Here is an 18,243-nt window from a genome sequence, read left to right as displayed (position 1 = left end):
CTAAGAAACAAGAAACAGTATCCAGAAGTTCAGCAGAAGCAGAATTCAGAAGTATGGCAAATTGTGTAGCTGAGGTAACTTGGTTAATTGGTCTATTCAAAGAACTTGGCATTCAAATTGAACTTCCAGTCAGAATGATTTGTGACAGCAAATCAGCCATACAAATTGCTGCAAATCCAATATTCCATGAAAGAACCAAACACATAGACATAGATTGTCACTTTGTAAGGGAAAAAATATGTCAAGGAGTCTTGAAGACTGAATTCACACCCACTGGAAATCAACTAGCTGATCTATTCACAAAGAGTCTCGGCAAAGCCCAACATCAACTACTGCTGAATGGTTTAGGAGTATTGGACTTGTTTAAGCCATGAGCTTGAGGGGGAGTGTTGACTAGAAGGTATGGTTAGTCAAGCTAATGGTAGTTAAGCTAACAAGATTAGTTAGGTTGTTGTTAGAAGTTCACTAACTAGTTAACAGAATTAGTTACAAATACTGTTAGAATGTGTATGTGTACAAATATACACAATACACTATATATGCATATATACATGTATTTGGAATGTGAGAATGACAAAACAAGATATTTTCTTTCTCTTTCTACTTCTCTCTAAAACCTCTGAACTCTCTTCATCTCTTCTCTCTGAATCGTCTCTCATTTCTCCATTAATGGAGTTCTGAGAACCTCCATTAATGGAGTTTTAGCACCCTAGTCCTCTCATTGCTCTTTAATGGTGATTTTAGTTAAAATTCTTGCATAATCTGTTCTTGATTGATTTTGAACTTGAATTATGCCCTTTTTTGGGGCACAAGTTCGTTGACCTATTTAAGACCAATCGACGAAGTCAATTTTGAGATTTTCAACGTACATCCCATAATTTCATTTTTTTTACTCGATTTTAGATCCATCTCTAATTGCTACAATTTTGGTGTGTAAATATTCGTATAAACATTGTGATTGTGTTTTTGATAGTGTGGCAGGGATCGAAGACCGTTTGAAAGGACAAAGCTCCAAAATTGTGATTTTGGAGGGTGCGCGATTGGTTTTGAGGTAGTTTATGAGTTACCGGACTTTAGATTGAGCTTGTGAATATAAATTCATGTTTATTAGCTAGAATTGGAGAGGGTTTGTAGTTATTTCATGCTCTTTTTTTTCCGGGAACAGACCCGACATGAGGCTCCCACCTTTCGTGCACAGCCAGGGGTTGAGCAGCACCCCAAGCCTTATTATACATAAAAATAAAAAATACAAGGAAGGGAACATAAACCTTACCTTCATTCTTAAGTTGGTTCATAAGTCGGCTAACCTACTAAGGTCGGCCAACTCATCCCCGATACAATACAGTGCTTACTAAATATTAGAAAAGCGTTAAACCTATGAGAGGACTCCTCTCGGTACAATGCGATTAAGAAAAATGTAAATGAGGGAGACTCTCCGCTTCCATGTAAATACAAGAAAGAAACCTACACTAGTCCTATTCAACTAAGCTACATTCAATACATAGCTAAATTGAAGAAGAGTAAGTATATGAAACTTCCGATTTCCATGGATCGAGATTGTTCATGTTATCGTTGTCCTTCTTAATCTTTTCATACCGAGTTTGTCCATGAGATGCGAGTGCGTCATGCAATGAAAATACTTGGTGCTGCAGATTTGGATATGTTAAAAGTATACATCATTAATGGAATTTAAGTCAGCTAACTTTTTCAAAGTCGCTCGACTAACGTCTCCAATTATCCAGTCGACCTGTAACTTTTTGGGCTTTGCCTATGTTGGAAATTACTGCTACTTGCAGCATCGGGAGGTATTTTAGTGTTGCATGTTGCATGTTGATGAGTACTGTTGATTGTTGCTGTGGTTGTGTGTTGCTTCTGGCAACTACTGCTGCTGTAGAGCTTGCTGCAGAGGTTGTTGGTGTACATTTGAAGAGCTCCAGGATCAGTTGCTTCAACTCCATTCACAAGGGGCAAAGTTGAATTAGCTTTGCATCCCAGACAGCATATGCAGTTGCAGTGTTGGAAGCTGAAGGTCTTCTCCACAGCAGGATCTTGATGGTTGGCTAGTGTTGTTGGATACTTCAGCTTCAAGGTGGTGTAAGTTGGTGTATACCTGCACAAATTAAACAAACAAGAAGAGTGTTCTCATTGTTGGTTCAAATGCTGCAGCTTTACATCCTTCTTGCATCTCCAAGACAAGTTCCAAGTTGTCAAATGTTGAATCATGCCACTGCTGTACCCATCTATAAACATGAATGGGCCTCCACCTGCTGCTGCTTTAATGTAGCATCTACATGTGATGTTGTTGAGATGTTGCAGGTCTATGGTTGGTTGTTGGTTCAGGAATTCCAATATCAGCTGCTGCAATTCCAACACAAGGCTCAAAGTTGTAGGATACCTAAACAAAGAGATACACAGCAGAAACCAACAGTAGAACTTAAGATTCATTTTTTATGGCTGTTGAATGGAGTTCCTGGCAACTGCTGTTGTTGCTGCTGTAGAACATTTGTTGCAGGTGTTGTTGGTGTAGTTGTTGGTCCACATTGGAGGAGTTCCAAGGTCTGCTGCTGCAATTCCACTACAAGACTCCAAGTTGTTGTAGTTCTGCATCCCAGGTATCCCATGTTGTTGCTGTAGTTCTATAAGCATCCCATATATGTTGTTGTTTCATGCTTAGTTATTGAAATTCATGCTTTAGGCCTTTTTTCATTTTTTTGGGAAATCGAGCATGCCTATGTTTAATATTGTGATCTTAGCATGCCTTGTATGGTATTGATATGATAAATGAATAGCTTGTTATTGGCCTTAGCCTAGGTGTAGGCTAGTCATTGTTATAGACTTGCGTTTTGCAGTCGATAGGCCTTATAGATTCTTCGACATTGATCGAACGACTTCGCTCCGTGTAGACTGATATAGCAAACTTGGGTCTGATAGTATGAGCCTTAGTTAGGCGGTAACTCATCTCTATTGATCTTACATCTATAACTCTCCGTTTGGTGCTTTGTCCCGGTGTTGTTTGATTGTAAATTCGGCTTCATTCGACTTTTCGGGATTAGATTCGGTTCAAGCTTGGAGTAATTCGATGCAAACATTGAGGTGGACTTGATCCACTTATTATGATATGTGTCATCATGACTCGATAAATCGGACCGTGACACTTAAGCAAAGCAAAGAGCAAATACTTCGTGTCTCACGTGGATGTATATTACTTGCAAACTTCAAGTCAAGTTGAGAGAGCTATCAATTAATATTATTTTTATTTATTAAACAACCAAAATATTATAAAGTATTTGAAACTCTAACAAATTGGATACTTTAAAGGAGGAACGGCATATATTTATAATGTATAAATAAAAATTATACTATAAAATTTGTCACACGCACGTCTTTTTGAAATTTCAAGCGTGTGCATCTGAATTTTCTTTTTAACAAAATAATAATTATTTTTTTTCAAATTTAAACACCCAAATCTACTCCAAATAATTTTCTATTTGAAACAAAAGTTTTATGAATCATAAAAAAAACAACACTCAATCATCAATTTGTTTAAATAATATCAAATCTAACCAACTCACTTAGCATCATTTTAGTTTTATTTCATGTATATTTGTATTCATTAATACATGAATGAAACACAAATTAAATTTAACTTAAATTTCATACATATGTTTCTAAATGTAGAAGGAAAAATGCGAAAAAACAAGCATTTTCTTTGCCTGGAAATTTTCTATCACTGGGTATTCGGAAAAGAAAAAAACAACTTATAGCAGGTATTGCGTAAATGGGGCAGAAAAAATAAAATATCCCATATTACGCTAATTTATTTAAAAGAATTAAATAGATCATATTTTTATGGGATAATTTTACGGCCCTGCTAAAAGTGATCCGACACTCCCTCCGTGCCATCCTTTTTTCCCAAACAGTGCTAGGTTGCCAGAATCTTCTTCTGTTCCGACCATTTGGAAATAGTGGTCCGAATTGATTCATAAAAAAGGTAAGATTAACTAAATATTTATTAATGAAATAATTATATCAATCTATCAAATAACGTAATTTAAATCTTAGTAGTTAAAATCAAGTGAGAATTTCACTATAATTTTTGCATTCATTAATTTGATAACACCAAAGCAGATTAAGTTTTTGGTTAAATATTTACCCCTAAAGTTTACACCAAACTCATGTTCATGCACATCGGTGTTATGCTTTATTGTCCCTTCGCCCTAGAACAATCAAACTATAACATCCCTCAAAATGTTCACAAGTGCCTTAAGAATACCTTAGGAATAGGGTGCTCATGTAATGCATTATCCTTAATCTTTTTGGGAAATCTAAGTTTGGAATATCGATCAGGGGGTCAAAACCTGTAGGAGAGTAGTCTCGGTGGATTTTTAGAACCCGTAGATCGAAAGATAGATTTTTCAAGAAACTACACAAAACAGAAAGGTCCGCGCAAAGTCCGCATCGCGGACCTGGGAAGAGTTTTTCGGCCGAGTTGGATTTTTTGTAAGGGCGTTTTATACTTTTCTCAAATTGTTAGTTAATGAATCTAGACGTTTTTAGAACCTAATTTAACTCTATAAATAAACTCAAACCTCTAATTCTATTCATTCTTCCACAATTCACCTACCGAACTATTTCTCTCTCTACAAAAGACTCTCAAGGACTCCATTGTAGATTTCAAGTAAATTCACTCAAGCTCCCCATCAAAACTCTCAAGTTCTTCCAAATTAATTGGTGTTTTCACTTAAGGTATGTGGGTATTGATTCATGGATTCTTTCATCCATGAAGACCAATCAATTTCTTAGGATTTTCTATAAAATTAAAGGATGGTATTTTATGGGTTTTAAGATCTCTATTCCTATTGCATGAATTATGATTTAAAGTATGATCATGAGTCTATTTTGATATAAATTGATGGTTATCTCATTAAATTGAAGAGTTTTTCCATGAATTCTCCTATTTTGATTTCTAGGGTTCATGATGTAAAATATGAGTATTTTCAACTATACTTCCAAACGATATTATCTTTATGAATTATCTATGGTCTGATATAAAGTTTATGATCATGCATGTTTTCAAGTTAATTTCATGATTTTCAAGTCAATTGATCATGCATTCATGTCTTACCCTAATTTCAAGTATAAGCTATGATCATGAATCACCAAGTATGAATTATGTCTATGTAAGTATGATTGTAATGATGAAAGAAAAATTCTCACATTACAAGTATGTTATGAAAATGAGCTACTCCATAATTTCCAACCTATGATCATTACTATGATATATGAAATTATGATTTCTATGCTATATATGTATTCTGTGGGATTTGACTTAGCACCAAATGTGGACTTGAGGTGGGGGCTCGAAATACGGGATCCTTATATAAAGTCTCTTGTCTTATAACTATGTGACACCGTAGGATTGCCTTCATGGCCTAGCTAGTGGATTCACATATAGCACATGCATGACCCCCTTAGTGGGGTAGAGTCTAATTTGGCAAGTAGATTCCCCTTTTTCTTCATAGTATGGGGAGACAATGGGATTCCATGTTATAGCTCGCATGGTCTTATCGTCGGTTATGGTTCCTATCCCAGATATATATGGTCATTTTTATGTTCTAAATGACTAATCCTATCTTTTACTTTATATGACACTCTTATGGTTTATTATGCATTGATTCTTCTTAAAGACTACTTATGATTTTTTTACTACTTCTCTTATCATGCTATTTAAAATGGTCATTTGTACGAACATGGTTTTCTATGCATTGCATTGCCTACATACTTAATACATTTCAACGTACTAATGCATACTTTTTGCCTACATTGTCTCATAATTTAGGGGTTGAGGTTGAAGATCATATTCGTCCACGTGGCTAGTTAAGCTTTTTTATCCGGCGGTGTTTGTGGTGAGTCTTCATTTATCGGGGACTAGTCATCGAGTTGGTTATTGTTTTAAAGATTTTTTGTTATGTTTCATATTGAGGGTGAGCTAGGGACTTGTCTTAGTCCCCGCCCATACTCATGTGTAAGGCATCTAGTTGGACAAATGTTTTGAGTCCATGTTGTCATGTGACATTCTTCACTTACTATTCATAGTTTAGACTCTCTTACGATGTTTTCCGCTTGTACTTTACCTTATGTATGCTTATGATATGTACAAGAGGCTTAGTTGGAGCTCTTCGATGTTTCGATCGCTGTGTTACGACTAGACCCTAGGTCGGGTCGTGACAGAAACGTAAACGGAAAAATTACTACTCCCCCTGTTTCCTTTTACTTGTTAATTTTTGACTTGACACACCTATTAAGAAATCAACTATTTCTATGGCGAATTTACCATTTTACCCTTATTAATCACTAAAGTCATAATCCAAATTTCAAAATATTTTGATACCAAAAGATATTAACTCTGTCAATAAATTGAGGGTATAATAGGTAAAAAAAATTGTACTTTTTTGATTTGTCAAACTTGACAAATAAAAAGGAAAATCAAATTAGAAAATTTTTGACAAGTAAAAGGTAATAGGAATTAAGAAAAGATAGGGAAAAAAATGAAAGTAACCAAGTTTTTATATATATTCTTTTTCACCAAAATAAGTCGGAGTTACCACACGTGTGCTTAGTATACCTATCAGAAACTTGAGGCACAAAAATCATGAAAACAACAACCTTACAAACAAATGTCTCTCCACCCTTCCCAATTTCAACTAGTAACATAATAGGGTAAATCCCCTTTGCTTAAGGTAATTACAATCGGACTGCTAAATTATTATGCATTCTCATTCTCCTTCTTCATTTATATCTTCGGCGTCCTTTAATTTAAAGACAACGACGAGATTGTTGAATTCTAGCCAAAATGTTCATTCAACCCCCTTTCAAGATCTTAGAGATCAATGTGATTTCTGCCCAAGACCTTCCTCCCGTGTCAAAAATGTTACGCACCTTTGCAGTTGCATATATACATCCTGACCATAGATTAACAACTAGGGTGGATCATCAAGGCAAAACAAATCCTACATGGAATTACAAGATGGTTTTTCGTGTGGATGACAAGTTTCTTAATTCAGAAGCGGCTTCTATCATGTTTGAGATCTACAACGTTGCATGGCTACGTGATCTTCCCATTGGCACAACACACCTTATGATAAATAGTTTTTTCCCTCCTCTTTCATCCAATAATCCAACCATGAGATCTACTGTGCTTCATATTCGTCGTTCAAGTGGTCATTTACAAGGGCTCCTTCATGTTAGTGTTCAATTGATTGACACTAGCACCGCAGAAATCCTCCCTTATGGAAGTGAATTGAGCACCTCTATATGTTCATCATCAAAAGATGAAAAAAACACTAGTCATGATGAAAAGCTTGAAAACACCTCGATTATTTCTAAAGGACATGACACGCTATATGAAGAAGAAATTATCAAGAACAACAATTACGTACCGGAGACTCATGAGGAGATGAAGAAAAGTCAAAAGAGGGGAATGTTACTACGTTTACATAGTAAACGAATAATGTCTAATAGCAATTCTGATTTATTATCACCAAATCAAAAGATGAGAAGGACACCAACTATGTCATTTTGCTCAGGGGTGCAACCTATACCATCAATTGTGGCAGAAGATATGAAAAAAGGATTGTATCACACAGGGGAAGGAATAGATTATGGAAGTTCTATATTTGAAAATTGGACTGTACCAGGTGACAAAGATGAAGAAATCCAATCGATGCGAGCCAAAAGCTTGACGTGGGGTTCAGATGATCAAGTTCACGTGCAAGAATATGTTGAGAATAAAAAGAAATCACGTAGAAGGAGACATGACTCAGATGGAGGTGGATTATTTTCATGTTTTGGCAAAGTGTATGGTTTTGAATTCAAGCTTATTTGTGGATCAAGAAGCACCAACAAGAAGAAAGACAAGAAACTTGAACTCCAGAAGAGCCTTCCTTATAATAATAATAATCATTATGACGCTAACTTACGCAGGTTTTACATATAATTATTCATTTTCAATTTTTGTTCAAAATGATTTAGGATATCTATGACGATGACGATTTCTTAAATTGTACCAACATATAATAGAAGGAAATAAAAAAAAAGTAAAAGTCTCTCTAGACATAATACCCGTACGTATTAGTTTGTTTTTATAAGTATGTATAAGAAAAAAAGTTCATAAAGATCATGTAGCTAGGTTTCAATTTATACGTATAAAGACAATCTTGAATTATTCTAACATAAATAGTGATATCTTTGAATTTGTGCATGCATACAAAGCGCTTTATACTTTGAACTCATCTCCCATTTCGTTAATTTAACTCATCAAAAATATGAACTTCTTAACTTAAAAAACTTTCATCACTTGATCTTTTACCCACTTCAAACAATCATTGAAGTCGCTACCTTTTATCATTTTTAGCCCATCAGCTAAATTCTCTAGGAAGATCTATTTTTATCAAAATCAGGTTGTAAGTTCACTTTTATTTATTTATTTATCAGAAGGTGTTATATGTCTGTTGAAACTTCTTATGACTCACTTGTTATCAATTGTGGTATTTTGTTTTTTGTTTTTGAGGTATTATCATAGGTTTATTAGATATTCAAATTTAAATGTAGTAATTTATTGTCTGTGTATTCTCTATGGTGCTATAATAATTAACTTTTTGTAATATTAGTTAATAAATATTGTAAGGGGGTTATGGTATAATCATATTTATGTACCAAATGTCTTGGTGTAATTTTAATCGGTGAATATTAATATAATAGTCTTTGAGATCCGATTGCCTGGTTAATATTAGTTAAATTTAGCCTTTTAATTTGGCATCATTTATCACAAAGTGTTGAATTCTATTTGGTTGGATATTTTTAAAACGTGTTCATAAAGTTAATTTAAAGGTTCTCTTAACTATACAAGTGAACAAATTGTACTACGGCAACATTACAATTGGAAAAGGCGTTGGGACATTATATTAATCATGTAATTAAGTTATAATATTTTATTTAATTTCTTATAAAGACTATTCATTTATTTGAAATTTAGTATAATAATGTCTTTATTTGAATAGTTCATTGTGTTAATGTGTGTGCCCATTACTTATATATAGTTTACTATTTTTGTGTATGTGGTTACTTAACTCATATACAGAAGATTAAAATTGTCGGTTCTCATAAGTTGTAAATTAAATATTCACAATCAAAGATGAAGTTAGACAAACATCTTGATAATTTTAGCACAAGATTAAATATAATTTGATCTTAATTATGGAAATGGTAAAATTTCAACTTCTTGTGCTAGTACATTTAGTATGTATTGACTAGATCAAATTGAGATATTCGTTTAGGTTCTAAATTTTAATGAACAATATCTCTCGTATTCCTAATCTTGATATAATTATTATGATTTTTACGATCCGACCTAGGGCCTAGTCGTAACACGGCGATCGAAATCCTGAAGGGCTCTAACCAAGCCTCTTGTACATATCATAAGCATACATAAGGTAAAGTAAAAGCGAAAACATCATAAGACTAGAGTCTAAACCATGAATAGTAAATGAAGATTGTCACATGACAACATGGACTCGAAACATTTGTCCAACTAGATGCCTCTACACATGAGTATGGGCGGGGGCTAAGACATGTCCCTAGCTCACCCTCAATATGTAATATAACAAAAAGTCTTTGAAATAATAACCAACTCGATGACTAGTCCCCGATAAATGAGGACTCACCACAAACACCGCCGGATAGAAAAGCTTAACTAGCCACGTGGACGAATATGATCTTCAACCTCAACCCCTAAATTATGAGACAATGTAGGCAAAAAGTATGCATTAGTTTGTTGGAATGTACTAAGTATGTAAGCAATGCAACGCATAGAAAACATGTTTGGACAAATGACCATCTTAAATAGCATGATAGGAGAAGTAGTAAAAATCATAAGTAGTCTTTAAGAAGGATCAATGCATAATAAATCATAAGATATAATATAAGTAAAAGATAGGATTAGTCATTTAGAAAATGAAAGGGAGCATACATATATGAGATAGGAACCATAACCGACAATAAGACCATGCGAGCTATACCATGGAATCCCAATGTTACCCCTACATTGGAGGAAAGGGGGAGACTACTTGCCAAGGTAGACTCCTACATGCCTAAGTGGATGCACTAAGCGGTTATGTGAACTGGTACTCACCCCTAGTTCTTAGACTCGGGTACTCACCTCCAAGCCTTGATATTTCGGGTACTCACCTCTTAGAGATTTGGGTATTCGCCTCTAAAACCTTTGTACCTACGGTGACACGTAGTTATGCGATAAGAGACTTTATATAAGGACCTCGTATTTTGAGCCCCCACCACAAGTCTACATTCGGTCCTAAGTCAAATCCCATGGAATACATACATAGCATAGAAATCATAATTTCATATATCATAGTCATTATCATAGGTTTGAAATCATGGAGTAGCTAATTTTCATAACATAAGTGCAATGCGGGTATTGTCCTTCCACATTACAAATCATACATACATAAACATATCATTATTGAAATACATAATCATAATTCATACTTTAAAAATTCATGATCATAGCTTATACTTGAAATTAGGGTAAGACATGAATGCATGATCAATTGATTTAAAAATCATGTAATTGATTTAAAAACATGCATGATCATAAACTTTATATCAACCCATACATAATTCATATAGATAATATCATTAGGAAGTATAGTTGAAAATACTCATAATTTTTATTATGAATCCTAGAGATCAAAATAGAAGAATTCATGGAAAAACTCTTTAATTTAATGTAATAACCATCAATTTATATCAAAATAAACTCATAATCATAATTTGAATCAAAATCAATAGGAGTAGAAATCATAAAACCCATAAAATACCATACTTTAATTTGATAGAAGACTTGAGAAATTGATTGAGCTTCATGGATGAAAGGATTCAAGAATCAATACCCACATACCTTAAGTGATAGCACCAATTAATTTGGAAGAACTTGAGAGTTTTGATGGAGAGCTTGAGTGATTTTACTTGAAGTCTTCAATGGAGCCCTTGAGAGTCTTTTGTAGAGAGAGAAATATTTGAGTAGGTGAATTGTAGAAGAGTGAATAGAATTAGGGGTTTAGGTTAATTTATAGAGTTGAATTATGTCTTAAAAACGTCTAGGTTCATTAGCTAACAATTTGGGAAAAGTCTAAAATGCCCTTACTAAAAATCCAACTAGGCCAGAAAACCCTTCTAGGTCCGCGACACGGACTTGTCGTGGACCTTTCTGTTTGTGTAGTTTCTTGAGAAATCTATCTTTCGATCTACGGGTCCTAAAAATCCACCGAGACTATTTTTCTACTGGTTTTGACCCCCTGATCGATATTTCGAACTCGGATTTTCCAAAAAATTAAGGATAATGCATTACATGAGCGGACTATTCCCATGACATTCTTAAGGCACTTGTGAGCATTTTGAGCCATGTTACAATGATCTATGTAATTTGATTTATTATTTTAATCTATTAAAAGAAGAGATTCTTTTATTAATGGGTCAATAAATTCATGATAGATTGGATAATGACAAATCACATTAGTAAAATAATAATAAGTTGATAGAATTGTGTCTCAGTTTTGAGATAGAATACACCCCTTTATGGTTTCTTATAAATTTTCACATGAAACCCTACAAGTGATTTTTTATCCGACATATGACATATATAAGTTAAGTATTATAATGAGTTAGTCAATAAACTAATTTTTTTAGAAAATTTGATTTGATTGATTGGTATAGGTAATTCTTACACGGAGACTAAATAAGATGTAATGGTAATTTTTGAGGAGTGCAATTACAGATTTTTAGTGGTATAATATGTGATTTTTTATGATATGATTAATTCATACTTTTACGAATTAAATATTATAATTGAAAGTCTTTGTTAATAAAAATTGTGGTTTGTGCCTGACAAATTGATCAAGTTCGGAAAATAAAAGAATCATTATGAGATAAATATTTTTTCTAATATAAGAATAAATCATTTTTAATTTTTTGAATTATTTATTAATTAAAAAAATAGAAAAACATTTTATTACCTTAAAAAGAGAAAGAAGAAAATATTCTGTTGTTAATGGTGTTTAATGGTTGATTATGGCTGTTAATAGTATTTAATATTTTTAATGACTGATTATTGTCCTTAATGGAATTTTAATGACTGCAGTTAATGGAGGCTGAAAATATTTTTTCTTTTAAGCATTTACCCTTCTACTTAATAATATAAATAAGGGTGATGATTTTCAAGAAAAAATCATCATTTTCTAAAACATTCTAATTGCCCACACAAGACTTGATCAAGAGAGTTAGTGAGAAAATAACAGAAAGTTACAATCTTCCCGCCTACGATTACAGGCCCATTAAGAGCTATACCTGGAGTTGAGCTAACTGAATTGTTGGTTTCTAGACGAATTTTGCAGAAGTTTTAGCAAGTAAGTGTTCTTTTATATTGGTTCTAACTATATTATTTAGTTATAATGTGAGTTTGTGATCATATTAATTGCATCTGTTGTGCATAGGCTAACAATTGGTATCACAGATCTTACATATAACTGATAATACAATAAGAATGCATGATTTTAATACAAGTTAGATAAAATTTGTAAATATCATACTGTTTATTGATGATTAATGATGATTTTTATTAATTGCAAAAGTTTTGTTTATCCTGAAATTTGATAAAATCCATATATGTTATATATGTTTTACTTAATTGATATTTTATTTATTATTGTGAAGGAAATCGTTCAAGAATATCATGTTCATTGTTGTTTTAGTTGATCAATGAAGTAGTTCCTTCAAATAATGCTTCCACTGATTTGATGATTTTACTTGGGTTTGAAATTCAAAAGGTAATTTTCTATATTAAGAAAAAATTTGTAAAGAATTTCGGATATGCCTAATTATAATTGTTACTCTCCTGTTTTAACAAATAGAATAGTGGCAAGGCAATTCTGTTTGGGTAATATGTTTCTTCTGGGAAGAACGTTTATCGATTTCTAACTAAATTGTTTATGTCATAAATTTATTTAGAGTTTTGAATTTTCTCAACTACTACCATTATTTACATGCCCAAATCAATAGTGTATAAGGAAAAAATGCACGGACAACCCTGTTGACCCTCGCAGACAAACTTGTTGTTGGGTTTTTTGTGTTTTTTTAAAAAACTAAAATTTCTAAAAAAATATTTTTTGCAAACCAGTGATTCAAGGGCTCATTCTTTATGATTTTAAATGGTTTCTTACAGTAAATGTATGAGCTGACATGTCGACATAGGTCTTCTTTCCCATCGAATAAACTTGTATATTTTACACACTATTTTTTGTAATATTTTATTTTGATGACTTGTATTAAATTTCCAACTAAGTTATGTGTTGAATTAATGAACAACAGATTATATGAAGAAGATATACATAATTAAACTTAACGGACTACTCCCTAACTGAATTGGACCTGTTTGTTTAAGTAGTGACATCTGGACATACTCATGTATTTGCTAGAATAGTTAAGTTTCCTTTATGAATCTAACTGTTCATAGCATGATTATTGTGTATTGTATTATTATATGTTTTATACAAAATATATGCCTAATGATCTATTTTAATATCTCTCTCAGATTAACTATGTCTCACTTCAATCCCCTAACCTCTATCCTGAACCAAAATAAACTGGAGGGTCCTAACTATGTGGACTGAAAACAAAATTTAGATATTGCCCTAACTGCTGAAAGTTTTAAATTTGTGTTGGTTGATGCATTGAAAAATCCGAGAATACAATTGAGAATGAGATTAAGGCCTATGAAAAGTGGGTGAAGGCTAATGAAATAGCAAAATGCTACACTCTTGCCACTATGGAGAATGTCTTGCAGCATCAACATCAGTCTATACTGTCTGCGTATGATATGATTGAATCTCTCAAAGAGATGTTTGATGAGAAAAATCATGCGGCAAAGCAGACGGCTGTGAAATCCCTATTGACCACAAAATCGAAGGCTCATCGGTTCATGAGCACATTCTGAAAATGATAAGCTTACCGAATGAATTGGAAGTTCTTGGAGAAAAAAATGATAAGGCATCTCAAGTTAAGATGGTCCTACAGATTTTTTCGGACAGTTTTAAGCAATTTTGCTTGAATTAAAATATGACCAAGATGGACATGTCTTAAGCAAAATTGTTGTGTGTGCTGCAAGCAGCTGAGACTATCATCAATCATAAAGCTCCTCCTACTGTGGCATTCATGATTAAAAAGTTTGTTTGTTCCTCGCCTAAACTGGTGAAAGCCTAAAAGGAGAAGAAATGGTTAGAGGTGCAAGGGGTGGTGTGGTTGAGCCAAAGGGCAAGTGCTTCCATTACAACGCATGCTTCCTTGCTAGAGGTTAATGAACTCTTGTATCTTGGGCTCTCTCAATTCCAACAGAAAGAAGCAATCAAGACATGAAACTTTGAAATTCTCCCAACTTATGAGACCTTCATTAACTCTCTCAGATTTACATTGAGTATACCAAACTTGAGAAACACCCTAGATTTGGTGGGCCGTCAACTCCTCTTTTTCTTTGGAAGTCATCCCTATAATACCCACTATCTTATACACCTCATCAATGAAATCTTGGGGATCTTCATCAACTTTCAAACCATGTAACTGGGGGACTTGTCTTCTTGGAGGCATTTTATGAAAATGGAAAAGTCCAATTGTTAAGAAAATAACCTTAGGGAACAAGTCTATATTCACAACATTGATCATGAAAGAAGTGGAACATTTTCCTAAATGCCTCATAGCCTCTTATTCATTGATGTGGCGCGCTTTACATCGATGGACAAGACTCTACTGATGCAGCATGTTAGACTCCCTAGGACAGTTGAACCATGTACTCTGATCCCAAGTTTGTCATGACCTAGACTAGAGCCTAGCTGTGACATGATGACCAAAAACTCAAAGAATCCCAACCAAGCCTCTTAGAACACATCGCATTCATAAGGTACGATTAAACATAATAAAAACTAGCCAAAGAATAATCTCATATATGAACGTCTAGAAATAAAACGAAATCTCAAGTCATATGTCCAAACAGGCTACATCAACTCTATGTCTAAACATGCCTCTACTATACTAGCATAGGCAGGGTATACAACAAGACAATAGCTTACCTAAACAAGCAAAAGAAATGTTCTCAAAATAAAAACATAGTCTAGAAGTAACAAGAAAATACAAGCTCGATAGGTAGTCCCCAAAGCATGAGGACTTACCAAATCAAGTGAAAAAGTCTTCTATCTAGCCACGAAAGTATGTAGGGTGATCGCTAAGTCCTACATTATAACACAATGTAAGCAAACAACATTATGGGTTAGTATTTTCAATGTACTAAGTATGTGAGCAATGCAATACCTAAATAAGAGGAATGATGTATGATGAAGGCTAGAACAGATGATAAGTAGACCATTTACACGTAAAAGTAAATCATGAGTAAGGCTAATGTCATTTTAAACCATAATGCAACCTTATTAAGAGGACTTCCATAATGCATATATAGTCTTGAGTTATAAGAAGGAATCATAAAAGAGCTTGCAAGTTCATAATTAGAAGTAAGGATCTTAAATCATATTGAGAGTCATAAAACCATGGGTAAGAGAACATACTTTACTTTGTGAGAGACATATGATCTATATTAAGAAATACCTTAAACATTCAGAGAGGGACCTTATACCTTTGTGAGAGCGGCCGTTAACTGATCTAAACCATGTGAGTTATAACATGGAGTCCCTATTTTACCCCTACACCGAAAGAAAGAGGGAGACTACTTGCCAAGGTAGACTCTATCATGCCTAAGTGAATCCACTAAGCTACACTAAGGGTCGAGCTAACCCTTATAGGAATCAGGCCTCTTCTACGGGTGCTCCTTTATCGTACGGTGGCACGTAGTTATGAGACAATGGGATCTTTGTAGGGTTTCTTGCCTACAATAAGGGAGAAAATGCCTATCCCAAGGTCCTCTCAGTTCTAGGTGAACTCTCAACGGAATAAACAAACTATATGACATAAAGTCAACATCATGTGGGAGGGACCATATCTACTACCCATCCACTCTACAAAAGAATATAATCATACATTAGCTCCTTAACTTTATCTCATGTAATGTGAGTATAGACCTTTCGTCATATGTTTATTCGTAAGACATATTTAGGGACTTAACTCACCAGATCATTAACTTGCTTGAAACATCATTCACAACCTCCTTTGCATAAAGCATCTTTAAACTCATTCATAGGCCTTGTTAGACATTCATAAAGCTTTCGTTGGATATAACTTAAAATTTGAGATCATAGTTTATACTTGTAAATTTGGGTCAAACATGAATACATTATCGATTGACTTGGAAATCATGGAATTTGATGACCATATACTTTATATCAATCCACACATATTTCACGAATATGACATCAATTTAAAGCAATATTGAATGTACGGATAATTTATATCATAACCCTAAAGATCAATGTAGGAAATTCATTGAAAATCATTGAAATCATCGTTTATAATGTTTACCAAACTTCCATAAGTCTCAAATATCATTTATAAAAGCCTTCATTGGAAAAGCCTTTTAAACTAATCAAATTCATGAAAATCACCATTGAAAATAATATTATGCATGGGCAATCATAATCTAACTTGAAATTATGTAATAAATGTAGAATCATGCGTATAATGATCATGAAAGGGAGCCTTGGAGTAACTGGTAAAGTTGCTGCCATTTGATCAGGAGGTCACGGGTTCAAGCATTGGAAGCACACTCTGGCAGAAATGCAAGGTAGGGCTGCGTATAATAGACCCTTGTGGTCGGGCCTTCCATGGACCCTGCGCATAGCGGGAGATTTAGTTCACCGGGCTACCCTATTTATGCTTATAATGATCATGGATAGTAATTTAAAAAAAATTAAAACAACCTAATGCAATTCATCAAAACTAAGGTTAGAAACCAATAAAACCTAAGAAAATTTTTGAGGAAAATCTTGGGACTCCATTGGTGAAAGGAACTCACAGATCAATACTCACATACCTTGAAGATATCAACTCAGAATTTGAAGAGAAACCATATTGAACTTGAAATCCTAGCTTGAGTGTGGAAAAATACCTTGGGAGAACAATCCCTTTGCCTTAGACAAGTTTTTAAGAATGATCTTGAATAGGGGGAATTATGAAGGGTTGGGATATTTATAGGCTTAGAAAATAGGATCAAAACGGCATAGTTTAAAAGTTAGAAGAATGGGAGATGTCTAAAACACCCCTCATTAACTCAGCTCGGAAGACTCTATAACTAGACTCTACAATTTGTAGGAAGCTCCACGAGTCATCAATGTCAGTCATCAAAGTGATGCACCAAAATCAAGCTATTGGAAAAACAACCTTGGCCTCTACGACTCAAGTCTACGAGTCATTAAGGCCCCTACGACTTGTCAACTTGAGTCGTCCTGCTGGGTCTGAGAAAGCCCAAAGATTTGAGCTTCTGATATTTTCCTACGAGTCTTGGTTATGAATCATCAAGGTTATTATGGGTCGTAGGCCCATTCGTCCTACAGGTCTTGGAAAACATCAATTTCCTGGTCTCTGAAGTTTTATTACGAGGGCCTTCTACGAATCGTAATCACATCTACAAGTCATCAACTTGACTCGTAGAATATCCCTTCACTTGATTCCATTTCCAACCTCAATAGCACTTCTATGAGTCAGTCCTATGACTCATAGAAGTGCCTATGACTCATAGGTTTAGTTGTCCCAGTTTGAACTTTCCAATTTTTGGGTCTTACAAAAGCATAATAAAAGAAGTAAGATATATTAGCGCCGTCGACAACTACCTTTCAAGTATCCTCGAATGCCGTGGATGAAGAAGAAGGGAAATTCAATCACTGTCCAGGCTCATAACCTACACAAGTATATATAGAAAGGAGTCAGTCCAAATAACACGATACACAACAAGAAAGACTCTAAAGACAGGTAAAGATAAATAGAAACAAATACTCCTAACAAGCCATCTGAACCTCCATAACTGTATCCCGCAAACATAACAACCTAGTCTAACAGTATATGCATAGATCATGTAGCACGTAAGTCAAAGTGCAAATTAACAATTTAGATAGACTAGAAATATATCATTAGTAACGCATGTATATCAGTCACAATTACACATAGTAAGGGCAATCACTC

General features: G+C 34.1%; 2 protein-coding genes across 2 annotated transcripts; both read left to right on the top strand.

Moving 5' to 3' along the window:
* The first annotated feature begins 713 nt into the window (after positions 1-713).
* On the top strand, positions 714-6,062 carry LOC129875586 (uncharacterized). The gene is made up of 2 exons (XM_055951051.1): positions 714-2,612; positions 5,840-6,062. Exons 1-2 carry the CDS (start codon positions 2,158-2,160, stop codon positions 5,844-5,846), a joined length of 462 nt encoding a protein of 153 aa, XP_055807026.1. The 5' UTR covers positions 714-2,157; the 3' UTR covers positions 5,847-6,062.
* Positions 6,063-6,853: 791 nt separating this feature from the next.
* Positions 6,854-7,996, top strand: LOC129892786 (uncharacterized). Its single transcript, XM_055968339.1, has one exon. It carries the CDS (start codon positions 6,854-6,856, stop codon positions 7,994-7,996), a length of 1,143 nt encoding a protein of 380 aa, XP_055824314.1.
* Positions 7,997-18,243: the final 10,247 nt, after the last annotated feature.

The sequence above is a fragment of the Solanum dulcamara genome, chromosome 1 (genome assembly GCF_947179165.1).
Source record: "Solanum dulcamara chromosome 1, daSolDulc1.2, whole genome shotgun sequence".
In the NCBI taxonomy this organism is placed as follows: domain Eukaryota; kingdom Viridiplantae; phylum Streptophyta; class Magnoliopsida; order Solanales; family Solanaceae; genus Solanum; species Solanum dulcamara.
Note: the sequence above shows the minus strand (reverse complement) of the source record. Positions and strands in the feature narration are given on the sequence as shown.